At 39.5% G+C, this 17435-nt stretch overlaps 1 protein-coding gene across 14 annotated transcripts in view; it reads left to right on the forward strand.

Moving 5' to 3' along the window:
• Positions 1 to 17435, forward strand: part of LOC122540026 (protein TANC2) — a 1063581-nt gene that overhangs the window by 284980 nt on the left and 761166 nt on the right. For 10 of the 14 annotated variants that reach the window (XM_043675319.1, XM_043675327.1, XM_043675320.1 and 7 more), the window contains one exon: positions 2327 to 2432. In XM_043675319.1, the coding sequence (XP_043531254.1) occupies positions 2366 to 2432 (67 nt within the window). In that variant the 5' untranslated portion in view covers positions 2327 to 2365. Of the gene's footprint in view, positions 1 to 2326; positions 2433 to 17435 lie in introns of those variants that run through there. The other 4 variants (XM_043675333.1, XM_043675334.1, XM_043675323.1 and 1 more) reach the window with 3 other exon arrangements.

The following is a 17435-nucleotide window of genomic DNA, read 5'->3' on the forward strand; positions in this document are numbered from 1 at the left end:
GCAGGGATCAGTTTTGGGTCCTCTGCTGTTTGTAATTTTTATTAATGACTTAGATGAGGGAGTCGAAGGGTTGGTCAGTAATTTGCAGATGATACGAAGATAGGTGGAGTTGTGGACAGTGAGGAGGGCTGTTGTCGGCTGCAGAGGGACTTAGATATGATGCAGAGCTGGGCTGAGGAGTGGCAGATGGAGTTCAACCCTGCCAAGTGTGAGGTTGTCCATTTTTGAAGAACAAATAAGAATGCGGAATAGAGGGTTAATGGTAGGGTTCTTAGTCAGGTGGAGGAACAGAGGGATCTTGGGGTCTATGTACATAGATCTTTGAAGGTTGCCACTCAGGTGGATAGAGTTTGTAAGAGGGCCTATGGAGTATTATCGTTCATTAGCAGAGGGATTGAATTCAAGAGTCGTGAAGTGATGTTGCAGCTGTACAGGACTTTGGTTAGGCCACAGTTGGAGTACTGTGTGCAGTTCTGGTCACCTCACTTTAGGAAAGGTGTGGAAGCTTTGGAGAGGGTGCAGAGAAGATTTACCAGGATGTTGCCTGGAATGGAGAATAGGTCGTAAGAGGATAGGTTGAGCGTGCTAGGTCTTTTCTCATTGGAACGGAGAAGGATGAGGGGTGACTTGATAGAGGTGTATAAGATGATCAGGGGAATAGATAGAGTAGACAGTCAGAAACTTTTTCCCCGGGTACAACAGAGTGTTACAAGGGGACATAAATTTAAGGTGAAGGGTGGAAGGTATAGGGGAGATATCAGGGGTAGGTTCTTTGCCACTCCCACAGGCAGCGCATTCCATGCCCCCACCACTCTCTGGGTAGAGTCAGAATCATTGGTGAACTTTAAGTGGCAATTGGATGGGTGCTTAAGCTAGGACAAATGTTCTGCACAACATCGTGGGCCGAAAGGCCTGTTCTGTGCTGTATTGTTCTATGTTCTATATCATTATTTTCTTCTGAAAATGTTTTGTCTAAATCTGAGAATATTTTTAACGTCAAAACAGAAAAAGACTTTAAATTTTATATTTGATGTTATGGGGAGAAATTCCCTCTGCAATGTGATTATCTACCTTTACTCATGCTTCCCCCAAAGGTAGTGAAGCAATATCAAAGTACATGTTTCCACGTAAAAATGAAATTGTGATCATTTGTGCATACCCAATTGCTCTTGTGGCCTTACACTATAATCTTAAATTAGTTGCTACACCTGGAATAAAGCAGGAGCAATTACAATCAGCCATAAGACCTCAGGACATTGGAGCAGAAAATAGGCTGTCCAGCCCATTGAGTTTGTTCAACCATTTAAACATGGCTGATAAGTTTCTCAACACCATTCTCCCGCTTTCTCCCTGTAACTCTTGATCCCCTCAATACTCAAGAACTTATAGATCTTGGTCTTAAATATACTTGATGACCTGGCCTCCAGAGTCTTCTGTGGCAATGAATTATTCCTTTAGTAAGAAAGTTCCTGATTTCAATGAAAAGAAGGTTGACTAATTGTCAGATTGCGTACTAATTGTACAGGGACCAGACTATTTAACAGTCACCAGAAGCACCAATTTGCATACAAATGGATCAACCATACAAATACTGTGGTTAAAAGAGCAAATCACAGAATTTTGCAATGACTAACATGCCACCTGAGTCACCACTTGCACGACTGAAGTCAGGCGTGTTATAGCATACTTTCCACTTGCTTGGATGAGTGCAACTCCAACAACATTCACAAAGTTTATCATCGTGCAGGGCAATGCTTGATTTGTTATCCATCCACCACCTTCAACTTCAACTATCTTGTATTGCAGCAACTCATCAAGAATTCAATAGCACCTTCCAAATCCTCACCCTCTATCAACTAGAAGGACAAGGATGGCAAACCATCACCACGACCATTCTCCTCAAAGACGCACACCATCCTGACTTGCTATTCCTTCACTGTTGAGCCAAAAACCTGAAATCCTTTTTTTTGATCAGCAGCATTGTGGGTGGGTGTGCCTACCCTCCCACTACCTCTTCAAGGTGAATTATGAATGGATTAGCATGTTGACTGAGCCAATGATGCCTAAATCTGTGATTAGATAAAGAGAAATCTATTTTCTTTGGAGTGTGCTTTGGAATGTTTTGAGGTTGTGAATGCAAATAGTTGTTTAAGTACAAATCATCTTTTTGAAAGAATATAGAATTTTTTTTTGATTCTTGAACATTTGTGACCACTTCATTGGGTTTGCCCGCTTATATGCAATCTGTATTTGAATGCATATCCCTTATTGCAATAGACAGTCATTTATCTGTGTCATTGATAAAATGTGTTTGTTTTATTGATAGAATTTGGAGTAGACGCTGACAAGCGCTGGGAGTGAAGATATGTTCCGTAACAGCCTAAAGATGCTCCTAAGCGGTGGGAAGTCGAACCGCAAGAATCGGTCAAGTGGTAGGTGGTTTGTTTCTCATGTTATTTTGCATTTTGACTCATATATTTATAATGTGTCTGACTGTTTTTACATTCACTTGCCTTTAACTAGAAGCAGGTTCATTGTTCCTTGAAAGTGGAGCCTCAGGCAGATAGGATAGTGAAGAAGGGTTTAGTATGCTTTCCTTTATTGGTCAGAGTATTCAATATAGCAATTGGGAGGTTATGTTGTGGCTGGGCAGGACATTGGTGAGGCCACTTTTGGAATATTGTATGCAGTTCTGGTCTCCCTTCTATAGGAAGTGTTTTGTGAAACTTGGAAGGGTTCAGAAAAGATTTACAAGGATGTTCTCAAGGTTTAATTATAGGGAGAGGCTGAATAGGATGGGGCTGCTTTCCGTGGAGAGTGTGAGGCTGAGGGGTGATCTTTATAGAGGTTTATAAAATCATGAAGGGCATGGATAGGGTAAATAGATGGGTCTTTTCTCTGGGTTGAGGGAAGTCCAGAGCTCGAGGACATAGGTTTAGGGTGAGAGGGAAAAGATTTAAGAGACCTAAGGGACAACTTTTTCATGCGTATGTGGAATGAGCTGGTGGAAGCTGGTATAATTGCAACATTTCAAAGGCATTTGGATGGGTTTATGAACAGGAAGGGTTTAGTGGGATATGGGCCAACTGCTGGCAAATGGGTCTAGATTAATTTAGGATGGCTGGTCGACATGGACAAGTTCGACTAAAGGGTCTGTTTCTGTGCTGTACATCTCTATGATTGTAAGCTACTTTGATCAGTGTGCTATTGATAGTATATATTAGATGCTCAGTTGTTGAATATATTCAAGGCTGAGTTTGAATAACTATTGGATTTTTATGAAAATCAAGGAATATGAGTATTATGCTGGACAGTGGAGTTGGCGTTCAAGATCATGATCCCATTGAATAATGGTACCAACTGGAGGGGCAGTAGGATTACACTGCTTCTAGCATTCCTAAAAGCAAATGCAATAGCCAAATAATTGATGAATGATGTTTTGTGTGTGTGCATGGTGACATTGGATATACAAAGCAATTGATCAGATTAAGTTCACTGTAAGTTGGCCAGGATGCGATTGATTGAATAAATGCTTATATGCAACCCCTATCAAGCAATCAATGTGAGAAGTTTGCTACTGTTCAGTTAGTGTCTGATACTGGAGCTTGTGTATGTAAGCATTAGCTATCATTGTTTTAATCCATCACATTGATACAAAATCCTCTGAAATTGCATCAAGTTTAATGTGCAAAATTATTCAACAATTTGTAGTGAGGAAGAGAGAACCCATGAGTATCAATTTGCCATAAATTGCTGGACAAAACATGTCACACCACTGTTAGCTTTGTGAAAACTTCTCAAGGTACAAAAAAACCTCCTGAATTTATACAGTTACCAATTAACCTTGTCTCTGCACAAATTTTGGACTGTTACTTAATATTAGTTGCCTTTTTTAACTTTGATATTTATGGTCTTGGAATTCAACTCATTCTCTGTTCAAGAAAGGGAACTATTAAAATTGTGATGTTCCATTTTTGCAGTTATAAATGATTTAGAAATTTTAAAAATTAAAAGTATTAACTTCTTTCTTTGTCTCTTTTGTTCTTCCAACACATTTTCCCTTGTTTTTATTTCTCTATCTGTACCTGTTTTGACATTAATCATGCCATTTCCTATTCTGTTGTACTTCTGATTATTTATCAATCTTTAAGTCATATGGCTGATCATTCCAGCATTTACCAAGGTCCTACTTACCTCTGAGTTGTCACCATGCTGCTTTCAGCTTGCAATTCCAGCCATTCGCAGTGCAGAAATTGTCAAGATGAAAAATAAGGGAAATTAACTGACTTCAAATCCTGAGTCATTATTTCACTGGATAATAATTTGTTAGGAGCTGAGAAATGCTACTTCACTAAATACTAAAATAATGTTCTGAAGTATTATTTTCAATATCAAGAGGTATAGTATTGTTTTTTTTTTAAAAAACGTAGTTTATGTGGGATTGTATATAATAATGACTGGAATAACAGCAATTTTAGTGCTTTGGAATACTTACTGATTTGTTCCTCATTCCTATAAGGACAACTTATGTCATGCAATATTGACAATCATGTAGGCAAATTACTCATCTGAGGCCCCACAGCCAATGTCTGCATAGCTTCAAGTACATGTGGAATTGTTTGATGATCTGGAATCCAGTTAGAGGCTTAATGAAGTAGTCCAATGATTACGTTTGCTGAAATAAGCCAAGTACTATAATGTCGTCTATGGAGTGAACCTGGGACTCTATTGTTAGTTCAGCTGTTGGTTGCATGCATTTGCTCTGTCATTAGAAGTTGATAATGAGCTTTGTTTTTGTAAAATCTAAAAGACAGGAGATGGAGGATGAAATAAACAAGTATGAGATAAGCCAGATTTCTCCAAAGCAACACCAACAATTCAGAGTTCAATTCTGTTTGAACAACTTTTAAAATTGGAGAGAACTTTAGTTCAGAATTATGCAGAAGCAGAAGATCTTAGCCAGGGATTGGAAACAGCGCAAATCTTTGAAGCCCAGAAACATTGTAGAGTTGTTTGCGTAAGTACGCAATTAATAGTCTTCAACTTTAAAACTAAAGCTGCGCCAGTTACTGCATTAAAAATTAAAATTTGAAATGCGAATTCCTTTTTTGTTACTCCAGTTCTTGGCTTTGTGTTCAGATGCTGCTGACAATGCACCACAATCCAAAACCAAAAGGTTTGGGTGCTGGAAATTAGTCATAAATACTGAAAATGCTAGAAGTGCTCATCAAATTAAATTGTATCTGTAGAGAATAAAACTGAATAAAGGTAAGATTTTGTGAGAGGGAAGAAGACAGGAGCGAGCATGAGGTGATGGATAGAACACAGAATAGTACAGCACAGTGCAGGCCCTTCGGCCCTCAATGTTGTGCCAAACTTTTATCCTACTCGAAGATCAAACTAACCTACATACCCTACATTTTACAATCATCCATGTGCCTATCCAAGAGTTGTTTAAATGTCCCTAATATATTTGACTTTACTACCATGCTGGCAGTGCATTCAACGCACCCACCATTCTCTCTGTAAAGAACCTACCACTGATGTCTCCCCTAAATCTTCCTCCAATCACCTTAACATTATATCCCCTCGTGATAGCCATTTCTGCCATGGGAAAAAGTCTCTGGTTATCCACTCTATGCCTCTCATCATCTTGTACACTTCTATCAAGTCGCCTCTCACCCTTCATCGCTCCAATGAGAAAAGCCCTAGCTATCTCAATCTTTCTTCATAAGACTTGCCCTCCAGTGCAGGCAGCATCCTGGTAAATTTCTTCTGTGCTCTGTTAAAGCTTCCACATCCTTTCTATAATGAGGTGACCAGAACTGAATACAATATTCCAAGTGTTGTCTAACCAGGACTCTATTGAACTGCATCATAACCTTGTGGTTGTTAAACTCAATCCCCCTGCTAATGTAAGCCAACACACCATATGCCTTCTTAACAATCCTGTCAACTTAGATGGCAACTCGAGGCAAAAGGTTTGTGGTAATTGAATAAAAGATGGATCTAGAAGACATGTGAATTTAAAATTAGAATCAACATTCCAATTTGCTGCAAATGTTACTAGTAATAATTCTGCTGTTGTCATTTAAACCACCTTTAGACCAGGCGATTTCAGCTGCCAGTCCATGGATTTCTAGATCTGTAACAAAGTGCCAATGGGTGCAGCAAAAATAAACTAACCAATATATACTGATTATATCTATACACTGCCCCTTACAAACGAGCACCAAAATACAGTTTAGCTGGTTTTGAAAGCCCCTCATTGTCAAATCCTTCCTCATACCCAAAGTATCACCCTCTCAATATATTTCCCTTGAGGTGGCTGTGCTGAGGAAGAGACTGTTGTCTACCTCCTTCTGAATATGCCTTTTGCAAAGAAATGTTGAAGGGAGATGTATTGGTTTCTGTTTGGATTCATCCCAAGTAGATCTGTGATGCAGGAATCTGTGCTATGCGTATTGTTCCCTGAGATGCAAACCAAGGCTAACACTGACTACCCATGAAGGATCATCACCATGATGAAAGATGCTCTTTTTGGTTTACAAAATTTGCTGGTCTTTAAGTTCTAGACCAGTTATTGCAGGCTGGCACATTCTAAGGTCCAGGACTATGCTCTGAGGGATACAGTAGAGTTTGGAGCAGCCAGAGCAGGTGCAGAATGGCAAAAAAGTCTAAAGTCTTTCAGCCATAGCACGTCTTGATTGATACGAAATGTTCAAGTTATATTTTTACATTTACAAATGTGAATATGGTGCATTTTTTGGAAAATGTAGGAAAGTTAAAGAAAGTGTGACAAACCTCAGCAGTGCTTGACCCAAAAAGCTTGGTACCACACTGAAGTTTGGAAGAGAAGGATGCAAGATGTGTCGCTTCTAATGTAGGCTTTGCTGGTAATTCCTTTGCTATTAACATGTCCAGTGGGTGATGACAAAGGATGCAGAGCAATAATAATCATGGTGTTTGGCCAATTTGTTCCCTTTTCAATACATGAAGTGATGTTTAGTCATTAGTGACATCCAAAGGAACTCGTGTTAAAATCAGCATGAGTAATTCTTACATTAAGATTCCAAGGGTCTCTTTCTTTGATCATTTTATAACTTCATTACCTTTCTATGATGCTGCTTTGATTTCCATCTGTAAAAGTTCCCACATTTAACCTTTGTTGGCAGGGGAGGAATTATTTGTTGTGGAGTCAGAATTTTTACACGATGGCAAGAGACCCTTCAACTCCTTGTGTATTTGCTGATGGTCAAGCATTCCAATCCCATTTTCCAGCAGTTGGCCTCTGGCCTTGTATGCTAAGGCATTTCAAGTGTTCATCTAACTAGTTCTTAAATGTTCTTAAATTTTACTTTTAACATCTAAGCAGGGGAGTGTGTGCAATAGATCAAAATATGATCATCTGTATTTGTGAAATTTGAAACAGAAAATAAAATCCTGGAAAACACTGAAGGAGATAGGAATTGAGTTTGTATCGTCTTGATGACTTTGATTATTTCTAATACAAAGGTTAGCTCTGAATTTCTCATCCCACATCTGGCGTAGCTAACTTATTGTTTCTAGATTTGGAGTTGTGATTTCCCAGCACCAGCTAGAAGTTTCATGTTAAAGTAATCAAACATAATTAATGTATATAATTGTATAATTTACTTTATACTTTGATTTCATTGAAACATCCAGGATCTGGAAGGGGCTTGACAGTGTAGATGGAGAAGTGGTTTCTACAGGCTTGGGGAATCTGAAAAATGGGGACATAATCTCATGACAAGTGAGGTGTAAATTTAGGTCTGAGAGTAGAAACTTCTTTACCAACAAAGAATTGTAAATATTTACCCCAGAGTCATGGATACCCTGTTACTGAATTTAAGGCTGAGAAAAGCTGACTTTCGAATCTGAGGAAATGAAAAGGAATAGGGAGCAGCCAGGAATTTGGAGTTGAACTTCAAGGTTGGCAATTATGATAGTAACTAACCGAACAGGCTTGATAGTCCGCATGGTCTTCTATTGCTCCTGCTTCTCACATTTTTGATTCTGGAATGGTGGGGGAGTGGAGTATAGTGGGTGGTGATTCTTGACTTGAGAGCTCATCTTTAGATTCTGTAGAAAGGTACTAAAGGCTTTAACTAAGTGGATTGAGGAGTTGGGGACAAGTGGAAGAAACACATTGTAGAATTCTACAAGAAACACAAGTAATCTAAATATAAATGATAAAAGTTAGCAAATGGAAGATGGTTAGTTGACAGCTCTCTAAAGCAGAGCTTCCTCCTGAGATTGGAGTTGGAGAGGAGTCTCACTTGAAGGCTACTAATATCGCTCCCCACATTAAATAGGATTAAGGAATAAATGTTATTAACTGAGTTTTTAGCCATGCAGTCAGGAATCCATAAGTGTCTGTAATGTGATGGTACTGTGCCTTTAAAAGATGTGTTCTGTCCTGTTGCTCTAGTAGAGGAGTGTTTTCATATTGGTGCTGAAATAGCTCCTTCAGACATAGTTCGTTAACAGCTTTGACTTCTCTCTGGGTGTTTTTTTTAATAAGACAAGATAATCATGAGTTGGCAGGGTCAGGTTCAAACAGACCCAGAAAGGATTTTGGTTTTGCTTTCAGTTATTTGGTGGTTTTTGTGACTGCTGAAGCTGAAAGCTTGAGTTTGTTGCTGCTACAGTGAAGTTTAAGAGAGGTTTCCTCTTAAAAATAAATCAAAAGGGCAGATTGTTTCTTTCAGTTTTCTTTCGACTGGACTGGAGAGAGATAGCATGTGAAAATAATAACTGTGTAACTGCGTTAATTGTGTTTATAGGATGCTGCCAATATTGGAACAGGTGATGATTTGTAGTTAAATAATGCATTATCTTGTTAAATATTTGAATTGAGTTAAATTATGCCAATTCTTCTTGTAGTTTAAATATATTGTAAGATTAAAGCGTAGTGGTGGGCCACTCATTTCACATCTGGAACACAGTGCCTTCAACTTGTCTTTTAAAATAAATACAAAGGTCTAGGCGACCTCCACAATATACTCTGAGGGGTCTAGTATCATCCATAATAGTAAATTTCCACCAGCTATATCTGAATCTGCAAATGACACCAAGGACTTAAAATTATGCCACAGATCATTAGAGAGCCATTAAAAGAAGCAAACAAATGCACAAGGCTTTATTTCTATCACACACCTTTTCTTTTGTTTGTTTTCCCCCTCCATTTCTCTCCTTCCTGGTCACTAAATGCTGAAAATGTGTCTACCTCTTTGCAGTTCTGAAAGGCCATTGTCTGAAAAAGTTAACTTTTTTTTTTCTCTGTCCTATTTCCAGGATTTTCCTGATTTTAATCCAGAATTTACAGTTGAGTCTTGAATTGATACAGATGTAAATGTGATAAAACAAAAAAATTCAGTAAGACTGAAATTAATAATGGTAGTAAAATATTTTTGGAGTTTTTGTTTCTTATGCAATCAATTTCAATTTTCTTGCTGCTTTCTCTTCATGTGCGAGTTCATTTTTCACACGGTGATTATTCCTTAAAGAGATGTTTGTAAGGGGAAAATATGCATTTTAAACTTGATGAGGCATTTGATTGACATAGGGGTAATGTTTTGGCTGGCTCATAATTTGTTTGTCCATTTTCACTAATTGCTACTTATATGCCTAATAGCTAGGAATACCAAATGTTATCATGGCTCTTAGTTGGGAAGGAATATGGGATGAAAAGCTTTTAGAAGCTTCAGAGTCTAGACTTAATCAGCCAACAGAAATAAGTAACTTGTTCCAAAATGTATTTGTTTGGAAAACTAAATGTGGTTAATTTCACACTATCAATGTGTAGCTTCCCTATCCAGGGATTTTTTCTTAGACTAAAAGAGTTCCTTAGTTCTGAATTTAAGATAATTCCATGCTTTGGTTACTGTTGTGCCAATCTACTTTTGTTATTCCCTTTTCTCATTTTCTGATAATCATTTAGTTGGTTGAGAGATTTAAGGTAGATTTAAGAAATATAAACTTAACATTTAACTTGAACATTTTTTGAGTAAATAATTCTCAGCATCCCTGAGATGCAGTTTTCTGCTCCAGCGTTTTTGAGGCTGTCACTTTTTTCATTACTATGGAAGCCCTCAAACTTCTATTTCCATTTTAAAAGAAATATTCAATTCAATGTTGAATAGTTTTCTTGTTTAAAATACCTTTAATATAGCTGAAATTGCAATTCCATATACACGGGCAATCTAGCCCAATTTGAATCAGCTACTTTATTTTCAGCTCTGCTGCATTAACTTATGCATGGTTCCTATTTGTTTGGTTCTGAGAAGAGATGCGTATGCTCACTTGAACATAATGCAGATCATAAAAATACGTTTGGGCCATAATGGAATAATTGAATTTTCCTTGAAAATGAGCAATTTAAAAAGCAATTAGAGTCTGAGTTATAGAGATGTACATCAAGGAAACAGACCCTTCGGTCCACTCATCCAAGCCGACCAGATATCCTAAATTAATCTAGTCACATTTGTCAGCACTTGGCCAATATCCCTCTAAACCCTCCCTTTTCATAAATCCATCTAGATACCTTTTAAATGCTGGAATTATACCAGCCTACACCTCTTCCTTTAGCAGCTCATTCCATGCATGCACCACCCTCTGTGCGAAAACTTCTCATGTCCCTTTCAAATCTATCCCCCCCTCACCTTAAACCTATGCCCTCTAGTTCTGGACTCCCCCACCCCAGAGAACTACTTGCTTAATTCAGAAATAAGCAGGCCAAATGCATTTTTGAGTACTGAAGTGGGGTCACTTGTCTTGAAATATTAATTCTGATTTCTTGCTAAGGTTTTGCCAGACCTCCTGAGTTTCTCCAGAAAGTTCTTGTTTTTGTTTGTGCTTTAGAGAATTTTGTTTGTGTTGGGCCCCCAATGAACACACTCAAAAAATTTGAAAATATGAGTGCTATCATTGTAGTGGGGCTATTGGCTTTCAGCTGAAATGTTAAATCGAAGCCCATCTTTCCACTTGGGTGGATGTAAAAGATCCTATCGTAATTTTTTTATTGAGAGCAGGGAGTTATCCCTGGATAATATCTTGGTCAATATTCATCTCTCAATCAGCATAATAGAAACAACTAATTGGCAATTAATAGTTTTGGCAATTTGTGCAAATTGGTGGCAAAGGGAAGGAAAGGGGGCCTTCCTCTATGACTCTTAGAGGGTCTATCTCTGTTCAAATTTCGGTGGAAAGCCAGACATAATGTCTAAATTGAAATTACCTGTTGTAATCAAAGATGGGCAACCACCACCTGACATTTTAGAAGATAAAATCTTGTAGAAGTTAAGAGAATATATTGAGCAACAATTTGATCTGTACAAGACCGGAACTAAAATCCATCAAAAGTGTGGAACCTCCATGGGACAGTGATCCCTGGATGATATAAACGAGTTTGGGGAGAAAGTACTCGTCTAAAAGAAAAAGAAATGATGGTCACTGTGTATAATGCAACAGCCTTGACAGTGATAAGAAATAATTCAAACATCAAATTATACCAGAGAAATCAATAACATAAAAGAACAATTAAAAACAGTTTGTATAGAAATGAAAAGTACTAAAGAGGAACTAAGGCCAAGAAGGGAGTGGAGCATATCAAAAATACATCACTCATGCCACTTCCCGATCCAAATGTCCCGTTGTATCCAGCTTATATATCCTGAACAGTCCTTTTAGATGTGGGTCTGAGTACAACCCACGCTACGAGTAGTGCTCAATTCCCCGAGGAAAGCTCTGAGACCTCTAGCAGATCAGAAGATGATGAGGGTTCTCCTCTTACCATGAGGTCAGTATGAATGAAATGGAAGAAAGAGAGGAAGATAAAAGTTGAAGAACATGGGAGCCCGATATAAATATACCCAGTGAACATCCCATAAGCCCCTGATACACAATTATTTGAGACGCGGTCCAAAGAACTGCCCCACCCGAAGAAGTGAGGTATGAGAGCATGGAATGAGTTACAAAAATTCAATAACATATACACCTTACACCCCATGGATGGAGTTCAGATCCTGTCTGCCATAAGTAGATGGCAATGCAGGACAAAAATTGTGTTCTTGAGTTAAGGACCATATGGGATAGGACAGGCATGATTTAAAGGGTGGCTAGTGGGCAACCCAAAATTGGCTTCATGAATATGGCCCATCTAAATGGCTTGGTGAGTTCTCGATCAAATATTCTGGACTAGTTCCTAATGGCACTCCGGAGGAATTAGAAGGTCAAAATTTACCCTCATTAAAAACTGCCATCGTAGCAGGATTGAAGCCCAAATTGGCAAAAATGTTAGAAATACAATACTACGATTTGGATAAAAGTTCGTGAACTCTTGGTAATGTAATAGAGGAAGCCAATCACTTGGAGAGTAATATGGAATTGAAACTCAGAACTATACAGACTGAGAGTGCTCCCAATACTGAAAAATACCCAGGGAAGTACCACCAGTTGTGAAAAGGAGGGTCATTGGGCTTAAAACAGTAGGTTAAAGAAAAATTCAAGACAACAACTTCCCAAGTCAGTTAATGAAACGTCTGGATGGGATAAACTGTTTATAAAGGACAGCTCCAGGGCTTTACAGAACCTCAGCCGAAAGAACTTCTAAATCTCAAAAAAAAACTAGCACAGCCCACTTCCAATCTTTTAGCCCCTTTTTTCAGCAGCTTTGGAAAACCGTCTGGACAGCTGCTATGCTGTGATGCGGGTGGGTGACAAGGAAATTGGTTGTCTTGTAGACATCGGTCCAGAACTAACATGTTTACCTTTTAGTGATGGACATGATTTACCTTTGGAAGGAGAGTGGAGAAATGCAGTGAGCAACTGCAGAGATCAGTTTCAAGTGCTGTTGCTATAGAAATTGACATTTCTATAGAAATTAACATTGCTATAGACAGAACAAATACAGTTACACCCAAATCACAAACGCCACAAGGGTATAAGAATGTGAGCTGTGATCGGACAGGAGAACTTTGCGCGAGAGATGGTATTCTTCATGGGAGAACATGTGCTGTGCCCGTGGTATACCTGGGAATGGCCCTGCATGGATAAGAGGCATGGTCGAAGTGCGAATATGTCCCATGATGTACAATCTTTGGGTCTTTTCTAGAAAGGAATGAGTTGATTAAGCACAGTTAACATGGTGTTGTCAATGCGAAGTCGTGCCTCACAAACCTTATTGAGTTCTTTGAGAAGGTGACCAAAGAGGTGGATGAGGGTAAAGTGATTGATGTGGTGGATATGGGTTTCAGGAAGGCACTTGATAAGGTTCCTTACAGTAGGGTATTGAAGAAGTACGGTGACTTGGAATTGAGGGTGATTTACAGATTGTGTCAGAAATCGGCTAGCTGAAAGAAGACAAAACGTGGTAGTTGATGGAAAATGTTCATCCCGAAGTTCAGTTATTAGTGGTGTACTGCAATGATGTGTTTTGAGTCAACTACTGTTTGTCATTTTTATCAATGGTCTGGATGAGGGCGTTAAAGGATGGGTTAGTAAATTTGAGGATGAAACTAAGGTTGGTGGAATTGTGGACAGTGCCGAATGGTGTTGCAGGTTACAGAGGGATACAGATAACCTGCAGAGCTAGGCTGCGAGGTGGCACATAGTTTAATGCAGAAAAGTGACCGTACAGAGGTTTATAAAATCATGAGGGGCATGGATAGGACAAATAAACAAAGTCTTTTCCCTGAAGAGGGGGAGTCCAGAACTAGAGGTCATTGGTTCAGGGTGAGAGGGGAAAGATATAAAATAGACCAAAGGGGCAACTTTTTCATGCAGAGGGTGGTACGTGTATGGAATAAGCTGCTAGAGAAAGTGATGGAGGCTCGTACAATTGCAAAATTTAAAAAGCATCTAGATGAGTATATGTATAGGAAGGGTTTGGAGGGATATGGGCTGGGTGCTGGCAGGTGGGACGAGATTGGGTTAGGATATCTGGTCGGCATGGACGGGTTGGACCGAAGGGTCTGTTTCCATGCTGTACATCTCTATGATACTGTGACTCTATGAACTGCCTTATAACGTCTAAGCAGCAGCCTTATACCATCTATAAAGCTGTCGCATTTTTGCAGTTGTCTTGTACCATCCATGTAACTGCCACACTTCTGAAATAAGGACTTAAAGAAGATATCATGGAATTCCAGTGCCTAGTTATTCCTATTATCAGGGAAAGTGGGTACCCAACAAATGGTGACTGCACTTGGAAAGTACTTCATTGGCTGTTAAGTACCTTAAGGCATCTAGTGATCAAGAGCAATGCTGAATAAGTACAAAAGCTACTTTGTTGAAGTACCGTTTGAATGAATGCCCGTTACTGGCGTCCAGTTAAGGTTTAATTGCCATTTGAAAACTATGGTGGGGAACATAGAAAAGTACAGCACAGAACAGGCCCTTTTGCACACGAGGTTGTGCCGAGGATTAATCCAAATGTAAAATAAAATAATTTAACTTCCGCACCCCTGAAGTCACTGCTATCCATGTTCATGTCCAGCAGTCGCTTAAATGTCCCTAATGAGTCTGCTTCCACCACCACCGCTGGCAATGCATGCCATGCATTCATAACTCTCTGCATAAAGAACCTTCCTCTAACATCCCCTCTATACCTTTCTCCTAATATCTTAAAACTATGACCCCTCGTACCAGTCAATCTGGCCCTGGGAAAAAGTCTCTGGCTATTGACTCTATCCATTCCTCTCTTTATCTTGTATAATTCGATCAGATCACCTCTCTTCCTCCTCCTCTCCAGAGAGAGAAGTCTGAGCTTTTTCAACCTTTCTTCATAAGGCAAGCCTTCCAGTCCAGGCAGCATCCTGATAAACTTTCATTGCACCCTCTCCAAAGCCCCTCTATCTTTCCTATTGTAGGGCAATCGGAACTGGACACAATATTCCAAGTGTGGCCTCACCAGGGACTTGTAGAACTGTGGCAAAACCTCACGGCTCTTAAACTCGATCTCCCTGTTAATGAAAGCCAAAACACCATATGCTTTCTTAACAACCCTATCCACTTGGATGGCAACTTTGAGGGGTCTATATAGTTGAACAGCAAGATCCTCCACACTGCCAAGAATCCTGTCTTTAATCCTATATTCAGCATTTGAGATCAACTTTTCAAATGAACTCCATTTGTCATTTCTCAGCCCAGCTCTGCATCCTGGCTATGTCACGCTACAGCCTGCAATAGTTATCGATACTATCAACGATAACTCCAACCTTTCTGTCATCTGCAAATTTACTAACACACCCCTCGACCTCCTCTTCCAAGTCAGTTATAAAGACTACAAAGAGCAGACGCCCAAGTACAGAGCCCTGCGGGACTCCACTCACCACTGACCTCCAGGCAGAATGCAGTCCATCTACAACCACTCTCTGCCTTCTGTTAGCCAATCAATTCTGAATCCAGATAGCCAAATTTCCCTGTATCCCATACTTCCTGACTTTATGAACGAGCCGACCATGGGGAACCTGATCAAATGCTTTGCTGAAGTCCACATACACCACATCCACTGCTCGACCTTCGTTGGCCTGTCTTGTCACCTCCTTGAAGAACTCAATAAGATTTGAGGCATGACCTGCCCTCTCAAAACGATGCTGACTGCCTTTAATCATGCTATGCTTTCCCAAATAGTCATAAATCTTATCCTTCAAAATTCTTCCACAACTTTGTTGACCACAGATGTAAGACTGACTGGTCTGTAATTGCCAGGGATTTCCCTATTACCCTTCTTGAAAAGAGGAACAGCATTCACCTCCTTCCAATCCTCCAGTATGACCCTTGTAGAGAGTGAGGAGGCAAAGATCTTCGCCAGTGGTTCAGCAACCTCGTTTCTTGCTTTCCAGAGCAGCCTAGGATAAATCTGGTCTGGCCCTGGGGAATTTTCAATCTTAATGTTTGCCAAAATTTCCAGCACATCAACTTCATCAACCTTGATCTGTTCAAGCCTGTATCCCAGCTCCTCAAAGGTCTCATACACAACAAGGTCCCTTTTCTTAGGTAAAACCGAAGCTAAAAACTCTTTGAGCTTCCCCTATCTGCTCAGACTCCATGCACAAGAGAGAGTTTTTAAGATTGTCACGCTTTATTTTATAACTATTTTTAAACTTACTTAGTTTTACAGTAAAATGGCTTTTGATAATATTGAAGACTAGATTCAAGAGAAAAGATGCTTTCAAAATTATTATTTTTATGTATGGTAGTCCAGAGAGTGAAATATCATATTCATTGGCCAAAGTAGTTTAGGAATTAGAGTAAATGTTGGATCATTGAGGGAGATATAATTAATATTTCAGGATGACTTTTTGCCAGAGTTGGTATTAGTTTCTTTACAAATCTGAGGACACATTCAACTCTCTATTTTTAAATAGGAAACATGTTCAAATAATTTTGAAGCTTAATTTCTGTGGCTATTTGAGGATTGATGGAAGTGGATCTATTTTACTATAGTGATTCAAAACACACATTTATTTTCTAGTGACAGTACATTCAAACGGTATGCTCCTTTAGACAAGTTGTTTGAAGAATCACCATGCCTTGTATAGTTTTTCTGCAAGCAGAAGAAGAGAAATTTGAAGACTGATAATTGAATACAAATGATTTTGTCAAATGTATTTTATTGTGAGAAGAACAGTAAAATACAATGAAAAGCTTTCTCACTGTTGGCATTATTTGGAGCCATTTTCAATAGTTTAGGAGTAAGAAAAAAAAGATGCAGTTTAAGTGGAGTGCAGCTCATCATCAACGACGCTTGTGCCACCGCGCCCCCCCCGCCCAAACTGCCTCTCCACTGTCCACATCAGACCCAACCAACATTGAAGTCACCACTCTTCAGGCATCATCTTTCATCACTGGGCCCACCGCCATGTCGTTGTGATGTCCTTCAGCCACCGATTTGCCACATGACCAGCGCTGGCCTAACCGATGACGAAGTTGCAAAACGTCACGTGCTATCTCTTGCTGCTGGGCCTACCTTGTCATTGTCACCTCCCTCCTCCACTGCCTCATCACCATCTACACCAGGCCCAACCAACATTGAAGCCACTACTCTTCAGGCACCATCTTTTGTCACTGGGCCCACCTCAATGTCAGTTTGATGTCCTTCAGCCACTGATTCGCTGCCGCCACCAGCGCTGGACCTAACTGATTACGAAGTTTCCGAACACCAGGTGCCATCTGTTGCTGCTGGGCAGAGAAATGAAAAAAAAATTAGAAGATGGTGTGAAATTGACATAGAGGTGGAAGCTTTGATTAATGGGTGGAAGATAACAGGAAAGAGATTTACTAAGATACGTCAAAAAGTCATTTATTTACTGAAATCTTGATCTCAGTTGGAAGAGTGGAGGAGCCAGAAAGATAACATCCTTTTTTTGGATGAAAGGATTGAAAAATCTAGTCTGGGATGCAAACTCAGA

This window comes from Chiloscyllium plagiosum, chromosome 33 (assembly GCF_004010195.1).
Source record: "Chiloscyllium plagiosum isolate BGI_BamShark_2017 chromosome 33, ASM401019v2, whole genome shotgun sequence".
NCBI classification, from domain to species: Eukaryota; Metazoa; Chordata; class Chondrichthyes; order Orectolobiformes; family Hemiscylliidae; genus Chiloscyllium; species Chiloscyllium plagiosum.